The sequence below is a fragment of the Oryza sativa genome, chromosome 1 (genome assembly GCF_034140825.1).
Source record: "Oryza sativa Japonica Group chromosome 1, ASM3414082v1".
In the NCBI taxonomy this organism is placed as follows: Eukaryota; Viridiplantae; Streptophyta; class Magnoliopsida; order Poales; family Poaceae; genus Oryza; species Oryza sativa.
The window spans coordinates 3,002,631-3,030,069 of NC_089035.1; the positions used below are offsets into that span (position 1 = coordinate 3,002,631).

The 27,439-nt window shown below is 47.9% G+C and overlaps 5 protein-coding genes across 5 annotated transcripts; 2 read left to right on the forward strand and 3 right to left on the reverse strand.

Moving 5' to 3' along the window:
* The first annotated feature begins 4,896 nt into the window (after positions 1-4,896).
* On the forward strand, positions 4,897-6,563 carry LOC4324081 (uncharacterized). Its single transcript, XM_015779184.3, has 3 exons — positions 4,897-5,098; positions 5,638-5,934; positions 6,273-6,563. The coding sequence occupies exons 2-3, from the start codon at positions 5,661-5,663 to the stop codon at positions 6,371-6,373; spliced, it is 375 nt and encodes a 124-aa protein (XP_015634670.1). The 5' UTR covers positions 4,897-5,098; positions 5,638-5,660; the 3' UTR covers positions 6,374-6,563.
* Positions 6,564-9,237: 2,674 nt separating this feature from the next.
* On the reverse strand, positions 9,238-11,484 carry LOC4324082 (protein REVEILLE 8). The gene is made up of 7 exons (XM_015790515.3): positions 10,940-11,484; positions 10,570-10,825; positions 10,329-10,427; positions 10,108-10,233; positions 9,870-9,991; positions 9,684-9,743; positions 9,238-9,588 (listed from the first exon to the last, which is right to left on the reverse strand). Exons 1-7 carry the CDS (start codon positions 11,186-11,188, stop codon positions 9,535-9,537), a joined length of 966 nt encoding a protein of 321 aa, XP_015646001.2. The 5' UTR covers positions 11,189-11,484; the 3' UTR covers positions 9,238-9,534.
* A 7,839-nt stretch (positions 11,485-19,323) lies between these two features.
* LOC4324083 (uncharacterized) lies at positions 19,324-20,190 on the reverse strand. The gene has a single exon (XM_015786923.3). The coding sequence runs from the start codon at positions 20,128-20,130 to the stop codon at positions 19,558-19,560; it is 573 nt and encodes a 190-aa protein (XP_015642409.1). The 5' UTR covers positions 20,131-20,190; the 3' UTR covers positions 19,324-19,557.
* A 931-nt stretch (positions 20,191-21,121) lies between these two features.
* On the reverse strand, positions 21,122-21,885 carry LOC107275326 (uncharacterized). The gene has a single exon (XM_015793749.3). It carries the CDS (start codon positions 21,854-21,856, stop codon positions 21,284-21,286), a length of 573 nt encoding a protein of 190 aa, XP_015649235.1. The 5' UTR covers positions 21,857-21,885; the 3' UTR covers positions 21,122-21,283.
* A 417-nt stretch (positions 21,886-22,302) lies between these two features.
* Positions 22,303-26,923, forward strand: LOC136356336 (uncharacterized). The gene is made up of 8 exons (XM_066310085.1): positions 22,303-22,618; positions 23,372-24,195; positions 24,280-24,546; positions 24,944-25,201; positions 25,583-25,944; positions 26,323-26,497; positions 26,673-26,713; positions 26,806-26,923. Exons 1-8 carry the CDS (start codon positions 22,303-22,305, stop codon positions 26,921-26,923), a joined length of 2,361 nt encoding a protein of 786 aa, XP_066166182.1.
* Positions 26,924-27,439: the final 516 nt, after the last annotated feature.

Consider the following 27,439-nt stretch of genomic DNA (forward strand, 5'->3'; position numbering starts at 1 on the left):
CCACATGCCGACATAGAACATAAGAACTACACCACGTAGCCAGACGTGGCACGACGACGCCTAGGATGTGGTCGAGTGGAGGTAGTGCTTTCACCCGTAGGGCGAGCTCCATCTGCTGCTGATCCTGATAGTCCTGCCTCCGCCGCACTTGATTTCTCCTTGTCTTTAGGACAATGCTTGTAGGTGTGCCCATGTTCATCGCATTTGCTGCAACGCTTCACCCTGCCAGCCTCCGACTCGTCCATATCGTTGCGGATGCGACGAGTCCTCCTCCTTCCAGCCTTGCCTCGGAGCTTCGATGGGTCAGGAATATTGAGTACTTCATCGTTAGTCTCTGTGAACTCCCCAGCTATGCCGAACCCATAAATCTCGCCGCTCCATGTATGATATATTGCTTGCTTACTGAAGTACTATGACACATATATTGTATCTGGTATGCCACACTCCACAGCGGCAGCAATGACATGGGTGCATGGCCTGTGGAGCAGCTTCGGCTTTGCACAAGAGCAATGACATGTGCCGTCGTCTTTGAGAACACACTCCTGCTTCACTCTCTTGCAGTAGATACCCCTGACTGCCTTATCTTGACATAGTATCTCAAACCTGTGCTGTTGGGTACCTTGCACTAGAGCTCGATGTTTCATGGCCTTTTTACGCAACTCCTCTAGCTTTTTCTGCATGAAAGCTCCAAACAAAATGCTGTTGTTCGGCATAGAGGGAAGAACTGCCTGGAACCGATCCCTAAAATACCTGCATGTCCCATGTAAAATGAACTCCACTATGCCAACTAGTGGCAGTCCACGGACACCGCGCATCACCCAGTTGTAAACTTCTGCCAAATTTGTTGTCATTATTCCATATCTAGCACCACCTGTGTCATACGCCTTGGCCCATTTCTCTTTTGGTTCATGCAGAATCCACTGAGAAAATTTCCGAATCTCCAATCTAGTTCTTCTAACCAATGTTGGACTATCCGTTGGGAGAGGTCCAAGAGCTTGAGGAGGGTCAGCAACGGCGGTCGATGGAGCCGCTGCACGCTGATCACTGCATTTGGCTGTCAACTCATCTAATCTCTTCCAAAGCTCATTGAATTTTTTCTCCTGGTTCTGATTGCACAGCCTCTTGAACATGTTCATGAGCTCCTTGTTCTTGAATTGCTTGAAGAAATTAGCTCCTATATGACGCATGCACCACCTACTCTGTACATCTTCCCAAACACCGGGGTATCCTCGTTCCATACTCCCAAACTGCAACTCTCCTATCGCTCGCAGAATGCCAGCGTGCCTATCATGTATCAGGCATACATTTGGCCTCATACCAACAACTTTTGTTTTAACCAATTTCAGGAACCAGTACCAGCTATCGGTATTCTCACTCTCAACAAAAGCAAATGCCAAGGGCAATACCTGATTGTTTCCATCTACCCCTATTGCTGTTAGTATCTGGCCCCGATACTTTCCTGTCAAGAATGTCCCATCAATGCAGAGAACAGGACGACAGTTCACGAATGCCATCTTGCATGCATGTAGAGCTAAGAACGCCCTTTGCAGCACACTCTTGCCAGGATGTTCAATTGAGGGGAATTTCTTCACTTCGTAAGAGCTCCCAGGGTTTCTTTCCTCGATAACACCAAGCAGGCGTGGCAAATTGTCATACGAGGCTTCGTAAGTTCCAAATCTCATCTCTATTATTTTCTGTTTGGCCCTCCAGGCCTTGGCATAGCTAATAGTATACTTGTATGTCTCTTCAATGTGTCGGATTATTGACCTTGGTTCATATGTGAGATTATCGATGACATGCGCATACATCTTAGATGCAACAAATGCACATGTAATGTTCCTATGGTATTTCTGAACACCAGGTAGAAAACATGTATGCTTGGTAACAACTGACACTGTCCAATAATCCTTCCATTTCCCCTTATATGCGTGCACTCTCCAGGGACAACCATCTTTTTCCTTAACACACCGAACTTCATATTGCGACCGGTTCGACTTGGCAACCCAAAACTCTCTATGAAGTGACACTGCAAAATGTTTTACCGCCTCCTTCATATCTTCTGCTCTACTATAAATCGCTCCCTGAATAACCTCATTTTCTTTGTACTCCCATCTCACACTATCCTCTTCAGAGACGATCAGCCCAGAAAAATCCTCACTAGCCCATTCTGCTGGATTAATATCCGTCTCATCATCTGACGAATCACCTTCCTCTACACGCTCGTTGTCAGAATCCTCCCTCTCCATTTCATCCACAATGGCACCGACAGTCTCCCCCTCGTCAGCCACTCCACCTGGTTGAATGCCCACTGGAGCTACTACGCCCCCGTCCTCTCGTGCGTTGACCTCCTCCACAGAAGTCTCGTTTACTTCAGCACTTGGTCCCTCGCCATCATCCATGTTCGTCTGCACACCTGGATCCTTCGGGTGAACAAACGGAACCAAAGCTAGAGGCCACCCGCGTTGCAATGCATTTTCCAAATACCATCTCCACACTCGAGAGTTTTGAACTGGCATTAGTTCCCAATAAAAACCCTCAGTTGCCCGACTTACTATAACATTGATTGTTATGTCACTTGTCTGTGGATCAACTCTCAAGCCCCTCATTAACCATCCTTTTATAGAAGGTACACTCCTCTCAGCCGGTCTCTCAATTCCCCTTTCTGATACAATAAAATCTGACAGATCTACCCCAGTTGGCCCGTAACGGACGTTTCCTGGTCCATGGTAAACTTGGAATATTTGTTTGTTCGACATATCTGTCAACGAAATAACTAGATCATATTACTCTTTCATGCAATAAACATCTACAACGTAATATCTTCTTGTGTAAGCCAATGCAACGGTAATGTATTAATTCCAAACTAGCAGATCTACGTAGTTACCGATATCTACAATACGCACTTCTAGATTAGTACAACTAAAACCCTAAAAATATAATGCATTTATTCAAACAAATTTTTAAAGAATACACACTATTTAACTCAATAGTCACATATAGGATCTATGAATATTACCTGAAATCGGCGTCTGAATCCGGCAGGGCTTCGCCCCTTCTTCTCTTCTCCTCTCCTCTCTTCTTTTTTTTTTCACTGGAATTGAGGAGAGAAGAATGAGGGCAGGGGCTGGGCAGCAGGCCTTTTATAGGCAGCGAGGCCTGCCGCCCGGCCAGAGGGCGGCAAGGGGCCGCCTGCAAAATAGCCGGCCCCGACTGGCTTTTTTGCATTCGGGCCCCTTGCCGCCCCACCAGGGTTTTCCTGCAAAAAACCCTCCCTCCGTCACCACCCGTTCCTCCCCCGTTTGCCACGTCAGCTTGCCGCCCCAGAGGTGGGCGGCAGGGGCTATTTCTGCAATTTTTTTGGTCGATAGATTATTTCTGTAAATATTTAAAAAAAATCTAAATCCGAAAAAAATTCTGCTACTGCGTCAGAACACGGCATTTGCTGGGCACAGCTAATCAGCGCGTACGCGTTGCTGGCGCAGACACCGCCAAGGCCCACCCACGGGCTAGCCCAGGTACGATGCCGCAAGGCCCACCCACGGGCTAGCCCAGGTACGATGCCGCAAGGCCCACGCACACGCAGACGCACTAAGCCCCGATAGTTTTTTCCTTTTTTCGCCTTTTTTCGGTTTTCGCTTTTTTTTCTTGAATCGCTTCCTTATTTTCTTCACGTGGTGGCGCGATTTTTTTTTCTGCTATATTTTATAAATTGAATTTTTCACCTTCAATTTCAGTTGAAAGTTTTTAAAATTTAAGTTGAATGCTTTGAAATTTGAGATGAAAGTTTTCAAATCTTGATTTGATTTTTTTTAAATTTGAGTTGAAAGTTTCAAATTTTCAACTGAAAATTTTCAAATCCGAGTTGAAAGTTTTTAAGTCTGAGTTGAAAGTTCGTTTTCAAATCTTGATTTGAAAGTTTTTCAAATCTAAGTTGAAAAATTAAAAAAATCTTGAGTTGAAAGTTTTTAAGTCTGAGTTGAAAGTTTCCAAATCTTGACTTGAAAGTTTTCAAGTTCGAGTTAAAAATTTTCAAATCTAAGTTGAAAAATTAAAAAAATCTTAAGTTGAAAGTTTTTAAGTCCGAGTTGAAAGTTTTCAAATCTTGACTTGAAAGTTTTCAAGTTCGAGTTAAAAGTTTTCAAATCTTGATTTGAAAGTTTTTCAAATCTAATTTGAAAAATTAAAAAAATTTCTTGAGGTGAAAGTTTTTAAGTCTGAGTTGAAAGTTTTCAAATCTTGACTTGAAAGTTTTCAAGCCCGAGTTAAAAGTTTTCAAATCTTGATTTGAAAGTTTACAAATCTAAGTTGAAAAATTTTAAAAATTCTTGAGTTGAAAGTTTTAAATCTTTATGCGTGCGGTAGTCAAATGCGAAAAAAAAAAGTGACAGCGTCGTGTAGTCCACGGCAAAAAAAAAAAATAAAAAAAGAAACGTCACAGCGCCAAAAAATGAAAAAAAAAAGAAAAAGAAACGTCGCGCTGCGTGTACCTCCGCGGGACATCACGTGGGCCTCGTGGGCCTGCCCTGCAGCAGCGCGCGACTTCGCTACCTCGCGCGTACGCGCCAACTAGTGTTTCTGGCATTTGCTACCGGTGTATAGGTTAGGTATAGATTCTCATTGTTGATTTTTTACTCTCCTAAGGGAAAAGTGAAAAGTGGTCAGTGGTAAAATGCATCACGCCGATCGACATTCACGGTACCGAGACGTGCCAGAAATGATATGCCTATGCAAGAGAGCATCGATCTCTTCTTCTTTTTTATGTATCTCATTAACAAGCTAGAGAATCGAATTAGAATCCAATGTTGTTGTCACGAATGCATCGATCGATAGACGGCCGGGAGGCTCCTGGAAGAATATTGCAATGGCGGCAGTGCAATGCAGGGCAGGTGTGCAGATTCGATCGGCCGACGTGGCCTCGCCGGAGACGGTTGATGCGAGACACGTCGAAGGCCGCCGGAGAGGCGAAAGACGCGGCCGCGCGGGTATAAATTGCGACGTCGCCACAGCTCGTAATGTACAGCACCGATCACACCGATACATCGTCGAGACCAACACATAGAGAGATCGACATCGATCGCCTTCTAACTTCTAAGTTGTGGTAAGTTAAAGGGGCCTGTTTAGTAGTTAAGGGCCTGTTTGGTATAGCTCTAACTCCTAAATATAACTCCAGGAGTTGAGTCTGGAGTGGAGTTGTGGAGCTGCCTAAACCCAGCTCCATAACTCTAGTATATTTTGTATTTTTGTGAGAGAGCTCCACCCAACTCCATTCCCAGTTTTGGTGGAACTGAAACTGTTTGGCTGAGCTCTAGCTCCAGGAGGGGTGGAGTTGGAGCTGGAGCTGTGCCAAACAGGCCCTGAGTCTGGGGTGGAGTTGTGGAGCTGCCTAAACCCAGCTACACAACTCTAGTACATTTTGTGAGAGAGCTCCACCCAGCTCCTCTCCCAGTTTTAGTGGAGGTGAAACTGTTTGGCTAAGCTCCAGCTCCAGGAGGGGTGGAGCTGGAGCTGGAGCTGTGCCAAACATGCCCTAAGTGTTCGATTATAATTAACTCCACTTGATCGTGAGCTTGATCTGATCAAGTGATAATTACCTTCTTTTTTTTCTCATGGATTATGCGCATGAATAATGATGAACAGATTGAGATTTAAAACCGAGAACCATGGGAGGCGGGCATGACATGCACGGCGGCGGCCAGAACGGCGGCGTGAAGGGGCTGGTCTCCAAGCTCGTCGGCGGCGGTGGCCATGGCGGCGGACACGGCGGCGGACACGGGTACGAGCAAGGCTACGGCGGGCACGGTTACCCTCCCCACGCCGGCGCCGCCCACGGCGCGTACCCTCCTCAGCACGGCGCGTATCCTCCACAGCACGGCGCCTACCCCGGGCACGGTTACGTGCCGGGAGCCTACCCTTCGAACGCCGCGCCACATGGAGGTAATTTAGCTTTAACTGAACAGTTTACAGTGAGTTTTAACTTAGAGAGCTTTAGCTCCAATTCCACGTCTCATAAAACTGAAACCCAACAAAACGGTTTTAATTTTACCCGAAACAAGAGAGGAGCTAGCTAGAGCTCTCATAAACTTAAGTATTCTCACAAAATAAATTAGGGATGTGGAGCTAGATCTTGAATGCTCCGATCCACAACTTCATTCCAAGAAGTTTTAAAGTTAAATTTAGGAGTTATAGGTAGTGCCTAAAAGACCCTTAAATTTTGCACTTGATTTCTGTGGATTTAAACGGGGAATGGTATATATATATATATATATATGCAGGGCACATGGGATCGTACCACACCGGCCATGGCGGCGGCGGCGGGCGTCACTACGGCGGCAAGCACAAGGGCGGCATGTTCGGCGGCGGAAAGTGGAAGTGAAGCGGCTAGCTAGCTCTACGTACACTATACGTGCCCACCAGCTTTCTGCCCTGCTACACCTACGTATAATATCTGCACGAGTATGAGTATCAACCATGTGGCGTACGCGTATATATACATACCTAATTAAGAAATAAATAAAGTGCATGCAGGCAGACAGATCTGTGTGTATACATGAGCTTAATGATCAGCTGATGAGTTGTGCAAATTAAGCATGTGGTGACGTATATATACTTTGTGTGTACTGATATACGTACACTTTGCATAATACTACTTATATACTAGCCTCTGTTACGTGTGAAATTCAACGGTTTTCCGGTTCATTAAGATATAAGGCCGCGATTTGGGCCAAATTAACCTACCGATGATTTTGCTATATATTTGTCGACAAATTTTTTCCCCAAAATTTGACAGATGTTGTCGGTGACATGGGACCGGGAGTATCATGACTTAGAGACTTGAGGCAGACACGATCACCCACGTGGCCGGGTCGGGCCCGAGGGTGATACGGCCGCCCTTCTCTTTGTCTCCCCGAGGGGTCGGACCGCTCCCGTCTCGGCCCCGAGGGCCGAGGCGCCCCGACCCCTTGTGGGTTTTGCGCCGCGTATATGGGGTAGGTGAGCATAGCGGGGCTCACCTAACCACATTTATTGCGGTTTGGACGAGCGCGTCACGCCGCATGTAACGCAGTGCAGCGCGCTCATTTATCCGGTCAGTGACCAGTCACAGACCGATCAGATCGTGGGTTAGGTGACGACAGGCGGTCTGACGCACGCCTCGCCCCATCCCGTCAGGACGAGAGCCTCCAAGCACTCATCCCTAGCCGGAGCCGGCGTGTTAGCTTCTGGAGATGGCACGTTGGTTCCGGTCAGATATATGCCAGGCTTCATCCTAACCATTACAGGCAAGATATTGTATGAAGAAGGGTGAACATGCAGATTGTTGAACTGACACGTGGTGGACAAGAATGACCGATTTGTGACCAGTCTGACACTGGTCATGTCGTCAGCAGACAGCCATGTTCCCACGACGCGCCTGCTTCCGGCGGAAGTGGAGGTAGGTATGGGCCGTCCCATCAGAAGGTCATTCGGACGGCAATCATACAAATCTTCGTCCATTTATGAAAAGATAGGATAAGTCCCCACACAAAAAAGAGAGATGGTGCATGTGGTATCCCCTTGAGATATAAAAGGAGGACCTTGCCCACTTAGAGAAAAGGAGGACGATCCCAGAACGATCGGGGACTGGCTCGCACTTTGTAGCTTCTTCATACACAGATCTACCAAAACACAGGAGTAGGGTATTACGCTTCTCAGCGGCCCGAACATGTATACATCGCCCGTGTCTTGTGTGTTTCCACTCTCGCGAACTTTCCTCAAACCAAGAGCTTAGAACCTCACCCAGGGCCCCCGGCCGAACCGGCAAAGGGGGGCCTGCACGGTCTCCCGGTGAGGAGCCCCAAGCTCCGTCAGATGTAATTACAGTACAATCGTAGTGTAATTACACTGTAACTTGCATATAATTACACTGTATATGTAACTTTCAAAAATCTCTCCGTAACATGTTATTTCGGTAAAATGGAGGTCATAGAAACAAATTCTTTCATATATGTGTGTGCTATGATTTGTTTTTTTTCTCACCAAAACAAATCTTGTAATAGATCTAATGATTCAAAATTATGTGAAACTTACGTAAGTTACACTATAGTTACATGCAAGTTACAGTGTAATTACATATAAGTTACAGTGTAATTACACTACGATTGTACTATAATTACATCTGTCAAATTTTTGAGGAAAAATTTGTCGACAGATGTATAGGCAGTCCCCTACCAAATTTACCTGAAAAATTAATCCATCAAATTATACACTTCGGCAAAAGGAAAAAAAAAAAAAAGAACGCAGAGCCCAGCCCTGGTCCAGATCTTTTTCACGTTGGCGATCTGGGCATTCGGTCGTGAGGGAAACGAATTCTGACTTAGATATATAAACACGTACGCACGTTTTCTCGTACACCTAATCTAAACCGTATACAGAATATAGATTGTATCTATGGCCTTTTTCATGGAAAGTTGGAAACCATCATGGTTGAGCACGAGGCAAACCATCGCCGGCGAGATCCATCTGATCACGGCGGCGGCGGCGGCGGTAACGACCTGATCGGCTACCTCTGTGACGACGTCCTTGTACATGTCCTCAGCTCCCTGCCCACCATCACCGTATCACCAGGTACATCGTCAGCCGTTCGATGACGCCTAATGGACGGTTGAGATTTAAATCCTATACTTTTCGGGTAATTTATCCTTGAGAAGGTATCTTGTACCATATTTTCTAAGAAATTTTAAAGTTCTTGATAAAGCACCTTAATATACCTAAAATTTACACTAATTTTTTTATACCTTAAGATACTTATTAGAACCTATAGATACCAAATTTTTACACCAAAATTTTACACTAAAATAAGTACTACTAAAATTTATAGTATGAAATCTTCGTACCTCCAGGTACTCTAAAGCACTATAAAAAAAAACCAGGTGTTCCATGATGAAATCGTGCGCAAATTGGTTACTTTTGTTGTGGTCTCGTGGACTCATGGATTCGTGGCACATGTTCTTAGGCCTAACATTGAACTCTTGAAACTTGCGGTATGCTTGTTCTGCAAATGTAGTGAGTCGCCGCAGCCGCCTTCCTCATTTGGCCGCCCCATTTGCAAATTTATAATTTTCTGATAAACAAGTAGCTTATGAACTGTTTTATCTAATTTTTCAGCATTCAATTGTCATGCATGATGGTCCTGAGATTGAGATGGATTAATTCAATTGAGGCTCAGATCCTTGCCAAATAGAATCAAATATATTTTTTTAGATAATAAATAGAATCAAATAATGTCCTGGACAGTTTTTATGTTACAACCAATCGGCGAAATGAAAAAAAAAACTATAGTATTTGAGACTCTGAACATGTTCCAAGTAGGCCCTTTACAAACAATCATCGATCTATGTCTAGCTCTTCAAAGAATCATAAGGCTATATATGTCAACCAGGCAAAACTCTGGTCGGACATATTTTGTTTCCAGCTTCTAATCAATTCTTCAGACATACAGATACAGGTACACTTGAACTTCCTATCCGTGTGTTAGTTGCAGTTTCCAGGCTATAAACTCTACAAATGGCCAGACAGTCCTCGGTTCGGATCATACGTCGACAGCAACCTTCTCTGTAGAAAGATCATTACCAGATAAATTAGGCAAGGTAAATTCAGAAACTGCGAAGGAAAAAAAAAAGATGAAAAGTTCAGAGAATGCTACTTACAATAGGCTCAAACTGAGGGGATAACAGGTTGTCTTCGAGATTTCTTAGCACCAACAGTATCTGCATTAAGTAACTGTATTACTTAGAAGGATTCATTTTTAATCATAGAAAATTATGACAGTACTTATCTCCAGTCAAAAAATCGGGAGAAAACTTTGTTCAGAAAGCTAGTATTGCTGTACTTACCGTCTTCACGATGATATCATCCATGCTCTTCAGTTTCTGAAGGTGTGTTTCCACTGGACACGGCGAGTCTGGATCGAAAATGTCGCCGATGAACCTGTATACTTGTGCAAATTGCAGATCATCTGAAAACAGTGAAAAAAAATCATTCAGCTTACAGTTTTTCAGCAGCAATGCATTGTTAATCCCTGATTCCCTGAGAATAATTTTGATCTTTCAAGAGACGACGTAGAATTATTACCAGGTGATAGTGGAAGCTCGATCGTTTCATCCTGCACAATGCTGGCTGTTGCCATTTCACTTGTGGTGCCAGTCCAGTCCATGCTCGTATTACTGAAACTTGCTGCCCCCATGAATGAACTTTCACCTGAATCATCGTAAAGAAAAAGTTATTTCTCATGGCATTTTGGTTGCAGCTCCGTGACTAAGATCGAAAGGCGATTTGTTGACCGGCATAATTACCAGGAAATGAAACAAATGCTGCTGGTGGTTCAATCAGGCCGTGATGGTTCCCCCAGGCTGCAGTGCCTGAAGTACTTGCCCATTCCAAGTTCTGCATGTCTGAAAAAAGAATTACCACAAAACACTGTCAAATCACTAGTAATTAACTATCGAGTGCATCTTTGATGATGACATCACCGATCGCAATTTGAATCTAGATCAACTGACAATTGCTAATGGTGATTTGGATATGTGCACTTGCCATTGGTTGCAGGAGGAAGAACTCCGGGACACTCCCAACCGATGGAGCTCTGAACAGCGACGTTGTGATGCGGCGGCAAGCACTGCGGCTGCCCGTGGAGGATCGCCGTCGCCGCCACCGAGCTGCTCACCGCCGGCGAGCTCTGCTGCTGCTGCTGCTGCATGACGAGCCTCCGCCTCGGGTACTGCGGCGGCAGCCCGGCGGCGAGCCCCATCTTCTGCACCTTGAGGAAGTACTTCTGCGCGTGGCTGCGGATCTGCACACACATCGATCAATCGCACATTGTTTCAATCAGCATTGCAATCTTCATCAGAAACCAAATCGAGTAGTAGCTTAATTTGAGCACGATTGTGTCCAGCTACGTACGTACCTGTATGGTGGTCTTGGTGCCGACGTGCTCCTCGATCTTCTTCCAGTCGCGGCCGTACATGATGAGCGCGTCGAGGAACCTCTCGTGCTCCTCCTCGCTCCATCTCTCCCGTGGCTTCGTGATGGTGTACGGCTTCCTGGCCTTCTTCCCCGGCATCTCGCTGCTGCTGCTGCTGTTGCTGTTGTTGTTCGTGTTCCTATCCATCAACACAACTCCAGTCCCCAAATCGAATCGAGCAGACGCACACATGGCACATATATATACCTATGCAAAGCCAAGAAAGAAACCGAAGATCCCTTTGTGGGTTTGGAGGTTGACGACGATCGAAGATGAGGAGGAGGAGGAGGAGGGCTGGAGTGGCCTAAGAATTAGGCGCGGTTTAGCGCGTACAGTTGGCGAGGTTGCATGGAGACGGCAATGCGCGCGTAGTAGCTTTGGGTGGAGGAGGACATCGCCGGGTTGGTGCAAGCGACTACTCCTAGCTAGCTTAGCTCTCGCTTGCTGCGACGGATCGCGACGTCTCGTCTCGGCGAGGGGGCAAAGCAGCATGTGCGCGCGCGCGCCCCGTCGCCGTGTATGGCAACGCTTATCTGCTGGGCGCTTTCCGTTTCCGGAAAGTCGGCAAGGCCCGGACCCTAGCTTGGGAACGATTGCTAGTGGTAACAGATTAACAGATTAGTACGGAGTACAAATTTTTGTGCACGCTAACCTGGGTTTGTTCTGAGTAATTTTTAACCTCGCAATTTGCAAAACTACGAAAAAAAATGAATCTCGAGTTATTTGAGAATCTTGTTCTTTTAGTGTTTTTTAGCCATATAGTTCTCATGATATGTACCCTCTCCATTTCATATTATAAATCGTTTTATATTTTTTCAAGTTTATAGAAAATTTAACAAAATCTAAAATATCATATTAGTTTTATCAAATCTAACATTGAATATATTTTGATAATATATTTGTTTTGTGTTAAAAATATCACTATATTCTTTTATAAACTTGATTAAACTTAAAGAAATAGTTTGATTAGAAAAAAGTCATACGATTTATATTATAAAATGGAGAGAGTATGAATTATCAAAATGGATACGTTGGTAGGGGTATATCTTTCTTATAGACGTATAGGTAAGCCTTACATTTCCACGCGTCGAATTGTGTGGTTAGGCTTGAGGAGTTAATTAATTGCTTCGTTCTTGGGAAAAAGTTGTATGCCAAAATAGGAAATTTTCGGTACCGCATCGGAATTGCCAATGTAATGGCACACTTCACTGTACGGCAAGGCAAGTCTTGATCACCCCAGCCAGCCTCAGCCTGGATGGAACAGCACGTGTTATACGTGGCCAAACTCGGCCAACGAAATAGCGCATATGTTTGTTGTGACTTGTGAAAAATCCATGGATGAACATGAGTTTTAAGGACACGCTTCTCTAATGAAATAACAGAGGAAATGGAGAACAAAATCAGGACGGCCACATGTTCCTGGTGCTGTATGGTGTAACCTTTGCGTGTGTGTGTGTGTGTGTAGAGAGGGCTAAAAGTATATGCATGGAGTCAAAATAACTCTGATTAAATATAGCACACGTTAATTCAAAAAAAAACTCGAAACTATTTTGTTTTTTTTACTTTGCACGTTCAGAAATTTTTAATCAAAATGAATTGCCTAAAAAATAAAAAATAGTTTTTTTTTTTACTGACGTTGTCTATTACTTATGGTCAGGATGAATCCATGCTTACTGCGAGCCCATTTAAGAGCCCAAATACTCGAATTGGTATGAACTAGCTAACGGCCCATTTCTGGCCATGGTTGGGTTCCATGATTTGCTACCCACTCACTTAATCTCTGGGTGCCCAGACCACAAATGGCTCTTAACGGTATGCATCCATGCTAAGTTGCTAACCTTGCAAAAAGAGCCCAAATAACTAGAATATTAGGGAAGGACCTAATATCAAATAATTAGGAGGGGTGAGGCTTTGAACCCAGGTCGTCTAGCCCACCACCTTGTGGAGCTAGCCGGAAGACCCCTGGGCAAAAAGAGCCCAAATAAATTGATTCATTACTTTTTTTGTTTGAAGGAAAATGATTATGCACATTGGCTGGCTATGTACACACAATTGACCTGTTATGAACATGAGGTCTTGTCACACCCCAATCTGATACCGCCGTACAACGGCACCTGACAGGAGCGTGTCGTAGGGAAAACGGCGTGAACCGCTTCCTATGAAACCGCGATCTCGGTACCAGTCCCAGGACATAGTGCTGGTACCCACGGTGACAAATATGAATCATAGCAATCCTTAAAATATATAGAGGACTTATTTACCTTAACTTAGGTTGCAGCTCGGACAGCCCGAGAATACAACCGACGACGCGGACGAGAAAACACCAACAGCAGCAGCAGCAGCGGAACCAACGGTCTAACACCCAACACCACAGGCGACGGCTGGGGACCAGGACGAAACCCTAATCTTCACTTCACTTCATCTTCAACTTCAGGGCGGAGAAACTATATATATATTTATATAGAGCAAGGGTGAGTACTTCCGTACTCAGCAAGTCACGGGAACTTAGGTGTTTAATGCAAGCTTGTAAGAGAGGCAAGGTTGTTTTGCAAATCTTTTATTTGAAGACATTTTGAAATCACTAAGTGATTTATTTCTTTCTAAGTTTGGGCCAAAAAGAGACTTGCGTCTCGATTCGACTTTAAGAGATGTTTTTCAACAGCTCAGTTAGTAATGTACCGACCTCCCGGGTCAGATCATTACTTCTCGGCTCCCAGAGCCATTCCACTTGATTAATCGGCTCCCAGAGCCTTTTTCATTTTCTCGGACTCCAAGAGTCCAGCTGCCCAGCAGCAAAGCAATCCGCTTCCACTCGGGAAGCCTAGTCTATGATGCCCGCAGACATCCCGAATCACACAGATTCGTTTCTGACCACTCAGGTCATCCATCTGCCACATAGGCTGATTCTGGTTACGATTCCCACACCACAACAACTTTTCACAAAGCACAGGCAAACAAATCTACGCAACGGGAACCACCTCACATCCGCCCATGACCGTGGGCACGGCTGTTCGAACAGTTAGTTAACCTCTGCTGAGGGTTACACTTTACCCACAAGACACGAACTTACTCTAGACACTGGCCGGTGTCAGAGGTTCGCGACAAAGCCTTTCCCAAGCCGACCCAGGGTTACCTCATGCCACATAGAAGGATCAAATCCTCACATAAACATAGGCCTTTTTAGGCGTGCACAAATCAAACTCCAACCACCTTGATCGGTAAGTGAGCAAGCTTCTCGTCCTTGCCTTATCAAGAACCCGGTTTGTCCGACCCCGCCCCGGCGTTCCCAACTATTGGCATGCGAGGTTTCCCTGAACCGTCTAGTTACTTAGCCAGGGTGTCCCATTCCACCTTGTGGTTGCACTTTGATTATGTTCGATGAGTTTCCCACAGGAATCGGTCCTTATATGCGAATACGGGACAGTGCCACATAGGCACAACCCCCGCATCGCGAGTTTTCACAATTCATTTTATTTTCAAACACACCGACACCACATGTCGGGTTTTGAAGGCTTCACAAACCCATTTCCCAAGTTTTCGACAAACAACGGTGTATGTGGGATATTTGGTATACGCGCTCAGAGAGCACGAATACCGAGGTACCACAAGGGTGGAGCGACAAGGAATCAGGGTAGTACGACCTACGGAAATTAGTGTGACTACTGGGTAGGTCCGTCGGTTTGGCACGCAAACCGAGGCCAAGCAAGTTAAGTGTGTGATTCTAATAATGCAAGTTGCAAACAAAATAATAATGACTTTTCAATTATAGGGGCAATTGATCAAAGGGTGACTTGCCTTGCTCAAGGTCTTCCCGAAGCTTCACGAATCTTCGAGAAAACCCGCGATCGACGAAAATCCGATAACCGCAACTATACGCAAACAATCGAAAACCCTAACAAAAGACCAAAGAAAGATCCTATTTAGACTAATTAGTAGTGCCATTAAATAGATCTCAATTTTACGGAATTACTGGAAGTTGAACGGAGTCAATCGGATGAGCGGTTGAGAAGATATGGATTTTCTAAGGGTTAAGGAATTTCTGATCAAAGGAGAAAGGATTTAATAATTTATTAAACCCTTTTTGGAAAGAAAATGGACGAGGGAGAGAAATCAGACTTTCCCGAGTGGCTTGGCGCGGCCCGAGAGGATTTGCGCGGCTCGGACGAGCTTATTGGGCCGGCGCGGGCTACGGGGAGGCGGCCCAAGAGAGGGGCGCGGGGCGAGAGAGGGGGAAGGGGAGCCGGGTGGACCGGGCTCACCTCACGCGAGGTGCACGCGAGAGCGGCGGAGCAGATCGGTGGATGCGGCTCACGCGGGGGGGGGGGGGCACCGGGTGGACGGGAGAGCGACAGGCCCACGTGCAGCCGCTCGGCTCACAGTGGACCACGCGCACGGGGAGGAGGGGATGGCTGACCGGCTTGACCGGGTCAAGCCGACGTGGCGCCTATGTGGCGGCCACGTGGGCGGCGAGAGGAGGAAGAAGGCCAGCCGAAGGACGAACGGCTGGCGGCGGCGGCTTCACCGGGACATGGTGCGGCGACTACAGCTCAAGGGGAGCACACCAGATCGATGGTAGGGACAAGAGGGAGCGATTCGTCGGCTTGGATTCACCGGGAGGAGCCCGTCGGCGGCGGATTTTGACGGTGGCCATCGGCGGCGAGCAAAAGGGGACAACACGATGAGACGACGAGGGTTTGATTCAAAGGGGTAGGAGCATCTCTAGGGCTCAGGGAACCCGTTTGTGGCGTCGGATGGGGTGGGGAGGCGCCGTGGAGGTCCGGCGACGAGAGGCGGCCTCCGGGAGCGAGTGGCAATGGCGGCGAGGCCGTGCCGGGCGGTGACGGTGCTAGGGAATGGTTTGGGGAGGTCCTAGGGAGCTCAAGGACGGTGGTGGCGCGAGGGATTGGCGAGAAGGCCCACGGCGGCGCACAGGCGGGCGCGGCGGCGGCGAAGCAGAGCAATGGTGGGGCGGCACGTTTAGGGGGACGAGTGAGCAACCAAACGGCTCGGGGCTTATCCAGGATGATGCAAATGGCAAGAATTTGGGCGAGGAGCTCACCGGGGTGCGGAAACGATATCGGCGGCGATTTGAGGATGGAAAGGGATGGAAGGCCGATGGCGGCACGCGACCGAGCGGCGGTGCACGGCGGATGACGCCGAGGCGGCGCGGCGTCGGGGCGAGTGCGTCGGGGAAGATGAGAGGGAGTGCGAAGATGGGGCGGACCGGAGCTCCTCTTTGGCTCCCCGCGCTCGCCGGCTCCCACGGCAGCGCGACAACGACAATGGCAGTCAAGGCGGCAATGGTGTGGTGGGGAGAGGAGGCGAGACAACGGGGGAGATGGGAGGGCTCGGGTTTTTATAGTGGAGCGAGGTCGGTTTGGGAGGCATGGGCGAGCTGGTTGGCGCTCGGCTGGCGAGCGGCAAAGGCAGTTTGTGGGCGGTGCGAACATGGCGATGGCGTGGATGCAAGGGCGCGGTGAAGGCGGTGGATCGGACGGCGAGAATCAAACCGCGAGCGTGGGCTAGCGCGGTCAAGGCGGAGGCGGCGAGCTGGCATGGTCGTGGTGGTGGCGTGGGCGCGACAGGGCGCAAAGGCGGCGTCAGCGGCGCCCTGTGCCCGCTCCCGCACCAGGACAAGGGAGAGAGCGAGGCGGCCTTGCCCGCAAGGGAAAAGCGAAAGGAGGAGGAGGAAAGGGAGCCTTGCTCCTTCCGTTTTTGGGCGGCGAGGCTGGAGAGGCGCGTGGGATTGGCGTCGCCGCGTTGGCGGCTTGTGGCATGCGGAGGCGGGGCCATGGTGACGCAGCGGATGACAGCGAAAAGGGAGGAGGGCTGGTTTGGCGGCGAGCGCGGACCAAGGCGGTCGACGCGGCAGAGGTGACGGTGGCGCGGCCACAGCGGTCGGCCTTGAGCGGCGCCGCGCCCGGGAGCATCGGCGTGGCGCGGTCAAGGTGGGGGCACAGGCGCGGCAGGACGTTGTCGGCGTCCTCTGCCTCCGCGCGCAAGAAGACAAGGGCGAGAGGAGAGAGGTCGGGTTTAGAAGGGAAAAGTGAGGGAGGACGGTGGAAAGGGAAGCCTCTCCCTTCCGTTTTGGGCGGCGGGCAGGCGAGGCGCGCGCGGGAAGGGCTGCCGGCGAATTCAAACGGCGGCGGCGGGAATCGGCGCCGAGGTGAGGAGTTCGACGAGAGAGAGAGAGGAAGAAGACGAGAGAGCGAGAGAAACAGAGAGAGAGCGAGCGCACACGCGCAACGCACGTGCGAGGGGGAGGAGGAGGAGCGGCTGAGAGGAGATGGGCCGAGGAGAAAACGGCCCACAAAAATCCGAGGGAGGCAAAATAGACTTTTTCGGAGGAGATTGATTTGGAGAGAAATGGAGAGATTTAGGGTTTGGATTCGAATTCAAATTTGATATTCAAACTCGAGGGTTTAGGGATGTATCAAGGGAATTCAAGGAGAAGTCATGGGATAGATTCAAAAGGAATACTTGGGTATTTGTTCTCGGGAACATAGGGTGGAGTCAAGGAGGGAAACAAAACGGGGGTTTGGACATTTTGGGATTTGGAAATGTATTTGGCGAGGATTCAAAGGAAGGGATTGACTTTCGGATTTAGATTTCGGAGACTTGAATTGGAAGAGGAAATTTGAGGCGGAGGATTTTGATTTCGATGAGAGGGAACAACGGGATTTGAATTGAGATCTTGGCACAACTTAGACTCGCACACAAAGAACGAAAATTTTCGCAATTAGGATTTTGCCGAATTAGTTTTTAACGACTCACGAAAAGCGGAGCGTTACAGGTCTCTGTTATACGTCATATGCCATCACATTTATCATTTACAACAGTACCAGAAAAGATCTTCATACAGATTAAGAGTTCTGAATCTTTAGAGAGTGCTTAAAATGAATCGTTCAGGAAAGGGGAAAAAAACTGCAATCAGATGAACCAACATACTGCAATGCAAATTCAGTGTAAACAAACTCCTAGCACACTCAATCCCTTATTCAACATGCTACATGCAGATGTTCACTTGTTTCGCGTTTATTTTCTGAACCAAACTGATACACACTACCTGTGTTTCATACTTGCAGTAGTGGTCTTGTGCCATTGTGCAACAACATAGACATACTAAATCATATCAACTTCTAAGTCTACATGATATCCCCCACCCCACGCCCCCCCCCCCCCCAAAAAAAAAAAAAAATCAAAGTGCCCGTATTAACCACCCACAACTAAACTTACTGTTAAATCTCAATCTCCAAACATGAAAGAAAAAACAAGCTCTCCAAGATGTTCTATGCCAACTATCCATGTTGCATCAGCCAACAGGTGAATCTTTGGAATTGAACAATTAACAATGAGAAAAAAGACACGAATATTAGAAAGGTACCTAATATCAAATAATTAGAATGATGTCGTCTACCCCACCAACTTGTGGAGCTAGCCGGAAGACCCTAGGTGTTTTTCCAATTAACAAGGAGAAGCTAGCAATCCATGTAGAAAATCTCAGATCATTGGATTAAGAAGGCGTGCATATATCCAAATACTGCATTATCAAAAGTTCACATAATCCAAATGTTACCACAAAGCAAAAGAGGCTTTTACTGACATGCAGACAGAGAGATTGCTAACCTTAAGCAGAAAGTGCCCAAAAAATCTAGGGAAACTATACTCCATACTGGTTGTTTACACACACAAATACTACAGAATTGACCTGTTATACCTATGAGATTAAGAAAATTGAGGAGCAAGGAACAGAGTAGCTGCAAGCATAAACATGAAGATAAAACAGAACTTGATCACTCCATGTTCAGTTAAATAATGTCCAAAGGAGCTCTGAATATGCAGTAGCACTTAAAATGTCAGAGGTCAGAACTAGCTTGCTAATACCAACAGGAAGAACCGATCATACATAATGCAGGCAGAATTTTCATTGGGGGAAAGGAAAACCTGAATGCAGATGATGCAACATACAGCAACATCAGTGTAAACAAACTCCTATAACCCTACATTCAGATGCTTTTGTCCCTCGAAATTAAATACAGATACAAAATGACACTATACAGCCACTGAACTACAAACTCAATCAGATAAAATTCCAGTGCTCTAATTCATGAGTAAAATAATCTCAGTTTATTACTTGAATCCTTAAAGGATAAAGAACAAACTACCCGTATTAACCATCCGTGGCTAAACTTATTCTTAAATCTGAATCCCCAAACATGACAGAAAAAATATTTAAGAACATATTGACAACTGAACAATTAACAGGTGCTAGAATTCGAGGTAGAAAATCAAGCATCATCAGATTAAGAAGGCATGGTCGCATCGCATGGATATATCTGAGAAAACACTACTTCATTATAAAAAAATCCACAGAATCCAGGTGAGGATCGATATAGAGGTAGCACAACTGCACAAAATCAACCAATATGTTCAACCAATGTTTCAGAATTCATCGATCAGACGTCACGAACAGGTCATAAAGCAGGAACAGGTGGAATGGCAAACACGAGAAAGAGATCGACAGACCAACGAGGAATCCAGCATATGAAGTCTCGACGGAATCAGTTGGCGCCGGATACATCCTGCCGGGCGCCGACGGCCCTCTCGGTGCCCAACTTCGCATTCCCGATCGCGCCCTGGAGGTTATCGCCGGCGACGAAGAGCTCCTCCTCGATGAAGTCGTCGACGCAAGGGACACGAGGATGGTCCAGCAGGAGGAGGATCGCATCCAGGTTGCCGCGGCACCCGTCAACACTGATGTACGCTTTTCGGGCGTCCTTGCCGGCTTCAAGGAGCTTGATTCCAGCGTTCCGCTCCGCGAGGTACTGGTCGCCAAGGAGGCTGATCTCGCCCAGATGCGTCGACGGGTTGACGCTGCCGCCGTGGAGCGCGAGGAGCTCGGCCACCTTCATGAGGGACATCGCGGAGGCGAGATTTCTGGACGCGTCCACGAGCTCTCCCATCGCGAGCTGGATCCTGGTGCGCGCGGCGGCCGCCTCCTCCTCGTCGCCCGCGTGCATCGGCGACTTCAGGTGCGTCAGCGCCGTGGCGAGGCTCTCGCCCACGCTCTCCCAGCGCTCCGCCGCCTCCACCACACGCTCCCGGAACCGCGATCTCCACGCCTCCGCCGCCATGTCGCTCTCGCTCGCTCGCTCGGTGGGTGTTCGACACTTCGACTTAGACAGTTTGTTTCTGGAATGCTTCGCTTCGCGGAGTAGTACTTTAGCATCAGCCAGCCTGGAAGAGACGTGTGGCCCACGGTTGTAAACAGATTATTCACCTCGGGGCCGAGTGAAAAATGTGCATACTCGCGGTTAAAAAAATTTGAAACTGCGGGTACGCAAGTTGTCAGTGACACAGAGGGCCGGTAATTTCCCGTGTCTTCACCGGCAAGACACATTTCTCCTCCTCCAGCAGCGCTTGTCTAGAAGGGCCTGTTTAAATATCCTAACAAGTTTTTTCAATATGTTACATCAAAAGTTTGGACACATGTATGAAGTATTAAATATAAAAAAAAACTAATTACACAGATTGTGTGTAAATTGCGAGACGAATCTTTTAAGCCTAATTGCTTTATGATATGATAATATAGTGTTACGGTAAACATTTGTTAATGACGGATTAATTAGGTTTAATAAATTTATTTCGCAGTTTACAGCGGATTATGTAATTTGTTTTTGTTATTAGACTAAGTTTAATAATTTAAATGTGTGTCCGTATATCTGATGTGACACGGCAAAAATTTTCACCTCTATATCTAAACACAGCTTAGATTGTGCCATCCTCATCTTCGTCTCCATCCAAACCGCCGCGCTCACGAAACAGCGAGATGGAGAAGGAGAGCTCAATCAATCGGTGGCAATGCGCCTCCAACAAGCCCGCAGGTTACCGATCGAGCTAGCTTGGTAATGGTAATCGATCGATAGGTGGACTCGAAACTCCTGATCGGTTTGAAAATAACCGCTTACATTACATGTTTCTGCTTGTCCTAGAGTTCTGCTCCGTACCAATCTGTTTCAGAGTTCATTCCAATCCCATGTAAAAAATTCAGAGTTGTGATGCATTTATACTAGTGTGGTTGATCAAATTTGGAACAGAATCCAGGTGAGGATCGAGTCGTACAGCTAGCATAAGTGCACAAATGCAACCAAAATGTTCAACCAATGTTTCGGAATTCATCGATCAGACGGCATGAACAGCTACCAAAGCAGGAGCAGGTCGAATGGCAAACGCAAAAAAGAGATCGACAGAACAACGAGGTATCAAGCATACGAAGTCTCGACGGAATCAGTTGGCGCCGGATACGTCCTGCCGGGCGTCGACGGCCCTCTCGTTGCCCAACTCCGCTCTCCCTATCGCGGCCTGGAGGAAACCATCGGCGGCGGCGCGATCCTCCTCGATCAAGCCGTCGACGCTGGGGAGATGCGGATGGTCCAGCATGAGGAGGATCGCATCCAGGTGGCTGCGGCACCATTCAACATTGGTGTACGCGTCCCGGGCGTCCTCCCAGGCTTCACGGAGCTTGGTCACAGCGATCCGCTCCGCGAGGTACTGGGCGCCAAGGTGGCCGATCCCGCCGAGAAACGTCGACGGGTTGACGCTGTCGCCGTGGAGCGCGAGGAGATCGGCCGCCTTCATGAGGGACATCGCGGAGGCGAGATCTCTGGACGCGTCCTCGAGCTGTCCCATCGCGAGCTGGATCCTGGTGCGCGCGGCGGCCGCCGCCTCCTCGTCGGCCGCGAGCATCGGCGACGTCACGTGCGCCAGCGCCGTGGCGAGGCCCTCGCGCACGCGCTCCCAGCGTCCCGCCGCCTCCACCACACGCTCCCGGAAGCGCGCCCTCCACGCCTCCGCCGCCATGTCGCTCTCGCTCTCGCTCGCTCGGTGGGTGTTCGGCAATTTGCTTCTGGAAGGCTTCGCCTCTCGCGGCGTGAAATGAAATAGTAGCAGCAGCCAGCCTGGAGGAGACTTGGGGCCCACGGTTGTAACGGAATGATTCACCTCGGGGACCAAGTGGAAAATGTAAATACTCGCAGTTAAAAAAAATTGAAGCTGCGTGTGCAGGAGTTGTCAGTGACACAGAGACGGTAATTTTCCGTGTCTTCACGAGCAACAGCAAGCCACATTTCTCATCCTCCAGCAGCGCCTGTCTATAAATTGCGTCCCCATCTTCGTCTCCATCCAAACCGCCCAAACCGAAGCGAGAAAGAGCGAGAGGGAGAGGGAAAGCTCGATCGGCGGCACTAGACGAGTGGGAGGAGCTTGCTTGGAGAGTGCCGGAGACACTCATGCTAGTCAGCTCCGAGATGGAAGCCGTTGTCAGGTTGATCGACGTCGCCCATAGCAAGCTTCAAGTGCTCGGAACTTTGTTTCGACGGATACACTTGGGCATGCCGGCGGCCATCGCAATGGACCTCTTCGGCGACCCGGCCACCGTAGGAGTCAGCCCCACCGAGATCCTCGAGGAGGCCCGCCGCGAGATCTCACTGAGCGGCGCTCGCCACGGGAAGACCATGCACGTCTTCGCTCGCTACGTCGTCGCGCACCTCCACGTCCAGCAAGATGACCCGGGCACCCACTACCAGGACGCCATCCGCTTCATCGATAAAGGCGCTGGAGAAGGTTAGCGAAGCCGCGTGGCATGCCGAGGTGGCCAAGGACGCCGTCGACATCGCCGAGACCCTCCTCTTGGACGTCGGCGGTCGAGAAGCTCGTGGACCAGGCTGCTATGGAGGCAACCTGGCGCTGGCCGTACGAGGTGCCCGGGCGCGCCAAGCCGTGGTGGCAGAGCAATCTGGCCGCGAGGCCGTCCGCCACGCCGCGCTGCGCTGCATAGTGTGCGCTTCACGCTGTCGTCCGGATTTGCACCGCAATCCGCATCCACCCGAAGCCAAAACCTCTCCCCGCCGCCGCGGATTCGCTCGCCGCCGGCGACCTAATGTCGCACGGCATCGGACCACATCCACCTCTCGCAGCCGGCCGTCTCCAGCGACCCAGGGCCCAATCCGAGCCGTCCATTCTCTTCAGCATCTATCACTCGTTCCATTACCGTGCTCCGTTCCCCCCTCTTGCGCCGCCGTTCGCCGGATTGCCTCGGCCGTTGATCCCGGCCGGGGTCAACCCCCTGGTCCAAGACTACGTGGTAGCGTCATGTGGCTGCCACGTCGGACGGGTGGGCCGGCCTAGGCAGCCAAGGCCCCAACGGCCTCGGTTCATCCCATAACAGCCCAAAATCCCATGATCCTTAGGCCACCAGCCTCCTTCCCTCATGATAGGCCTACTAAATTATTTCGGCCCAAAACAAAGAGCGCAGAGTCCAGATCTAGACGAAAACGCCTAGTACGTACTATTAATAATCCTCCTGCATCTATATAGATAGAAGCATTACTGAACCAACCACGCAACCGAATTCATTGCTTTTTTTTTCTTTTCCCATGGATTTCATCACGGTTGAGCGTGAGGCGAAACTTCGGCGGCCGCGAGATCCATCTGACCATAGTACCAGTTGTGGCGGCGACGACGACAGCCCAATCAGCCATCTCAGCGACGATGTTCTCGTCCACGTCCTCGGCTTCCTGCCCACAGCCACCGATCTGATGCGCGCATGCGCGGTCTCGCGGTGGTGGTGCCGCCTCGGGGCGCGTGTCCCTCTCCTCCGCTTCCTCTGCATCGACCGTGCGTTTGATCGGCAGGAGACACTCGATCGGTTCGTCGCTTTCATCAACAATGTTCTTACCCGGCGTGCAGCTGGCCAATCTGATGCCGGTGTCGAGGAGCTGACCATCTCCCTAAAATCTGGCATGTCGTCCGTCGACGTCGCCGAAGTCGATGCTTGGATTCGGTATGGTATGCAGCATGTGTCGAACACTTTCACCTTGGAACTTAATATTCCATTGAGGTCAGGCAACAACAGCAACCACCGCTACCTCGACGACGACGAGGACGACGACGACGACAACAACGGCATGATCTTGGCTGAGCTTCCTAGCTCACCAAGATTGAAGAGCGTGATGTTGTCGTTAAGCAATGCTCGTCTCCGGCTCCCCACCGCCGCAGCGTTTGATTCTCTCGTGGATCTCTCGCTCGAGAATGTGCGGCTTGAGGACAACAGCATCCACCTCCTGAATCGCCTCTTGTCACCAGCATGCTGCCCGCGTTTGCAGAGGCTACGCTTCAATAAACTGACAGTGGGTCGACAGGTAGAAGAGTTGCATCTTGAGTCCGACGAGCTCTTGGAGTTGTCGTTGAATTGCATCAGCAGATGTATAACTTTGTCGCTGCAGATCAAGACTCCCAGGCTCCGTGTTTTCCACATGAGATACACCTCGCTCATAGGGAAGTTGACAATCTCCGCGCCGAGGCTAGAGGAGTTCATACTCCCCTACACGGGGAGGGTTTCCGTAATCAACGTCGAGGATATGCCGTGTGTCCGGGTCCTCGAGATTGATCTGTGGTTACTAGGAGGATCTCAATATGGTGGCTACATAAACAAAGATAGGATTCGACTTCTACAGTGTTGCAGATTCCTTCAATTTCTCACTATACGCCTGGTTAAGTACCTCTGTTTATATACTACCTCCATCCTAAAATGTTTGACGCCGTTGACTTTTTTAAAAATGTTTGACCGTTCGTCTTATTCAAAAAATTTAAGTAATTGTTAATTCTTTTTCTATCATTTGATTTATTGTTATATATACTTTTATGTATACATATAGTTTTACACATATCACAAAAGTTTTTAAATAAAACAAACGGTCAAACATGTTTGAAAAAGTCAACGGTGTCAAACATTTAGGGAATGAGGGAGTACTATATAGTGAGAAATGCATTGCAAGTGCTATACAGTACAAATCATTTTCATGTTAATGCTTTATTGGTGTTACTCGCATACATATGATTTCACTTTCCCACATATATAACTGTGATTTTCCGGCTAACATACTGTAGGTGCATGCATGTGAGATTTATTTGATACCAAAGTTCGTGATGTTTTCAACTCCAGGCTTAACACAAGCTGGAGAGGTTGTGCAGAAAGACAACGGCAATGCAGAGGTTGAGTTGATGAAAGATGTACCGGAACTTCCTCACGTTACATCTCTATCATTACGAGTTATTGAAATGAACGAGATGTATGACATTGCTAGCGTGTTATGTGTTATTGGTCGGTGCAAATTTCTCAAACATCTCGAGCTTGACATCAAGATGGTAAGCGGTTAGCTACTCAATACTCCATTTCATATTACGAGTCATTTTGACTCTTTTTTTTAAGGTCATTTATAAAAAATATATCAATATTTTAATACTGAAGAAGCATACTACAAATATATATATTAAATGTTAGTTTTAATGTTATACGTATTAAATGTTAGTTTTAATGTTATACGTTCGTTAGTTTAATGTTACTAATAGTGTTGTAGATGTTGCTAAATTTTCATATTAATATGATCAAACCTAAATAAAATTGACTAGAAAAAAAATTCAAAGTAACTTATAATATAAAACGGAAGGAGTAGCTTATTAATAACCCACCATCAATTCTTTTAAATAAAAGTTCCGTTAAATATTATATATGATTATGCTCCACAGGCACATTGTGAAGGACCTACAGAGGTCAGCAATCAAAATCAGAAGGATTACCATATCATCTCGTTAGAGCATCTTCAGGAGATAAAGATCACCTGCTCTTACATGCGAAACCATGAAGTTGGACTGATCAAATTCTTACATACAAGCGCACCGGCCTTGAAGAAGATGAGGATAGCGTTCATATCGGGCTTTATGTGTTCCCAAAGCTTAGACATCTTCTTTATGCGTTCTCGAAGCTTAGAAATCCTGAAAGAACTCCTCATCAGCAGGATCTGCTTCATCTTCTTCAGCAACTGGGGGGGGGATTATTTATATAGAGCAAGGATGAGTACGGGAGTACTCAGCAAGCCAAGGGAAAATAGGTGTTTAATGCAGGCTTCAAGGAAAGGCTGTTGTTTTTGCAGTTGATTTTATTTGAACTCTTTTTCTAAAAACAACTAAGTGAGTGCTTCTCGAACGACACGGTTGAGGCAGTGCGTCTCGTCCGGTCGGAGTATGTGCAATGTATCAGTCTTTAAAATTGAAAACAAGGTTGGCACCCGGCCAATAGCTTTTTAAACGGCCACCCGGGCCAACAACTTTCAAACGGCCACCCGGGCCTAGCTGATCCCTTCAGCTGCAGATTTTTCAATCAGCGAACCCCTTTCCACAACAGCAATTTCGCGAGCAGTAGTCAAACAAAACTACGCTAGGAATCACCTCACATCCGCCCATGACCGTGGGCATGGCTGTTCGAACAGTTTGTTAACCTCTGCAGAGGGGGTACACTTTACCCACACGACATTACTAACCCGGATCACCCAGCCCGTGGGGATCAGCCACGTCAGGAGACCTCCAAACTTTCATGACAAGGCATTTCCAAAGCCGACACAGGTTTACCATATGCCGACGAGAGGGGTCCTAGACCAACAACAGGTTAGGTCTCAGACCATACTGTGCCAGGAAGCCCAGGGGTCCTCCCCGACACCACCCCGGCGAATGCACATGTCTCTCGGCATCAAGGCTCCCCTGATAAGCTAGTTACTCAGCCAGGGGTGTCCCATTCCACCCATGTGGTCGTACTTGTCTTATGTTTGGATGAAATTCCAAGGAAACGGTCCTTAAGTGCAAGAGCGGGAAACCGTACACCCGGTACGTTCCCCGGTCCGCGGTTTTGGAAATTCATTTAGTTCGCAAGCACCGACCCAGGTGTCGGGTTTTCCAAGTCTTTTGTAAAACTGCAGTTTTACCCAAGTTGTTACTCAGATTTTAAGTTTGAAGGCGACCGTCGATACTCGCACAGAGTGCACGAATATCGAGGCGCAACTGGATGGTTACAAGGGGACATGGTATAGCAATTAACAATGGAAGGATCAAATGCAACAAGTTAGGTAGGTCCGCCAATCTGCCTTGCACACAGGATAACAGATTAAGTGCGATCTTATCAATGCATAATATTTTGCAAGCAATATAATTAAATTTCAAATATAGGCTCAAGATGTTCAAAGGTGGCTTGCCTTGCTCGAGATCTGGAGCTTGATCCTCGAAATCCTCGCACTGCGGGTCTTCGGGCTCCGAAACTACACGCGAAACGGGACAACTCAACAAACGGCGAAAATAAAGCCCTATTAATGACCTCTAAGCGTGCCATTAGATAGATCTCGAGATTTGAGGAATTTTGGAAGTTGAACGGAGTCAAACGGATTTACGGTTGGGAAGATATTGAATTTCTAAGATTATTGGATTTTTGGTCTAAAGGAAAAAGGATTTAATTAAATCCTTTTTGAAAAAGAAAAGAAAAGAAAGAAAAGAGGGATGGAAATTAGACTTTTCCTCGGGCGGCTAGGGCGCGGCCCGAGAGAGATGGGGCGGTCCGGC

Excerpts from the sequence above, each read along its gene's own strand:
- LOC4324081 (XM_015779184.3), top strand. The coding sequence starts at position 5,661 with ATGGGAGGCGGGCATGACATGCACGGCGGCGGCCAGAACGGCGGCGTG. Across the intron at positions 5,935-6,272 it reads GAACGCCGCGCCACATGGAG|GGCACATGGGATCGTACCAC; the intron begins GTAATTTAGCTT and ends ATATATATGCAG.
- LOC107275326 (XM_015793749.3), bottom strand. The coding sequence starts at position 21,856 with ATGGCGGCGGAGGCGTGGAGGGCGCGCTTCCGGGAGCGTGTGGTGGAG.
- LOC4324082 (XM_015790515.3), bottom strand. The coding sequence starts at position 11,188 with ATGTGTGCGTCTGCTCGATTCGATTTGGGGACTGGAGTTGTGTTGATG. Across the intron at positions 10,234-10,328 it reads AGCATTTGTTTCATTTCCTG|GTGAAAGTTCATTCATGGGG; the intron begins GTAATTATGCCG and ends ACGATGATTCAG. Across the intron at positions 9,744-9,869 it reads ATGATATCATCGTGAAGACG|ATACTGTTGGTGCTAAGAAA; the intron begins GTAAGTACAGCA and ends TACTTAATGCAG.
- LOC4324083 (XM_015786923.3), bottom strand. The coding sequence starts at position 20,130 with ATGGCGGCGGAGGCGTGGAGATCGCGGTTCCGGGAGCGTGTGGTGGAG.
- LOC136356336 (XM_066310085.1), top strand. The coding sequence starts at position 22,303 with ATGGAAGCCGTTGTCAGGTTGATCGACGTCGCCCATAGCAAGCTTCAA. Across the intron at positions 22,619-23,371 it reads CGATAAAGGCGCTGGAGAAG|ATAGAAGCATTACTGAACCA; the intron begins GTTAGCGAAGCC and ends GCATCTATATAG. Across the intron at positions 25,202-25,582 it reads TCGAGCTTGACATCAAGATG|GCACATTGTGAAGGACCTAC; the intron begins GTAAGCGGTTAG and ends TATGCTCCACAG.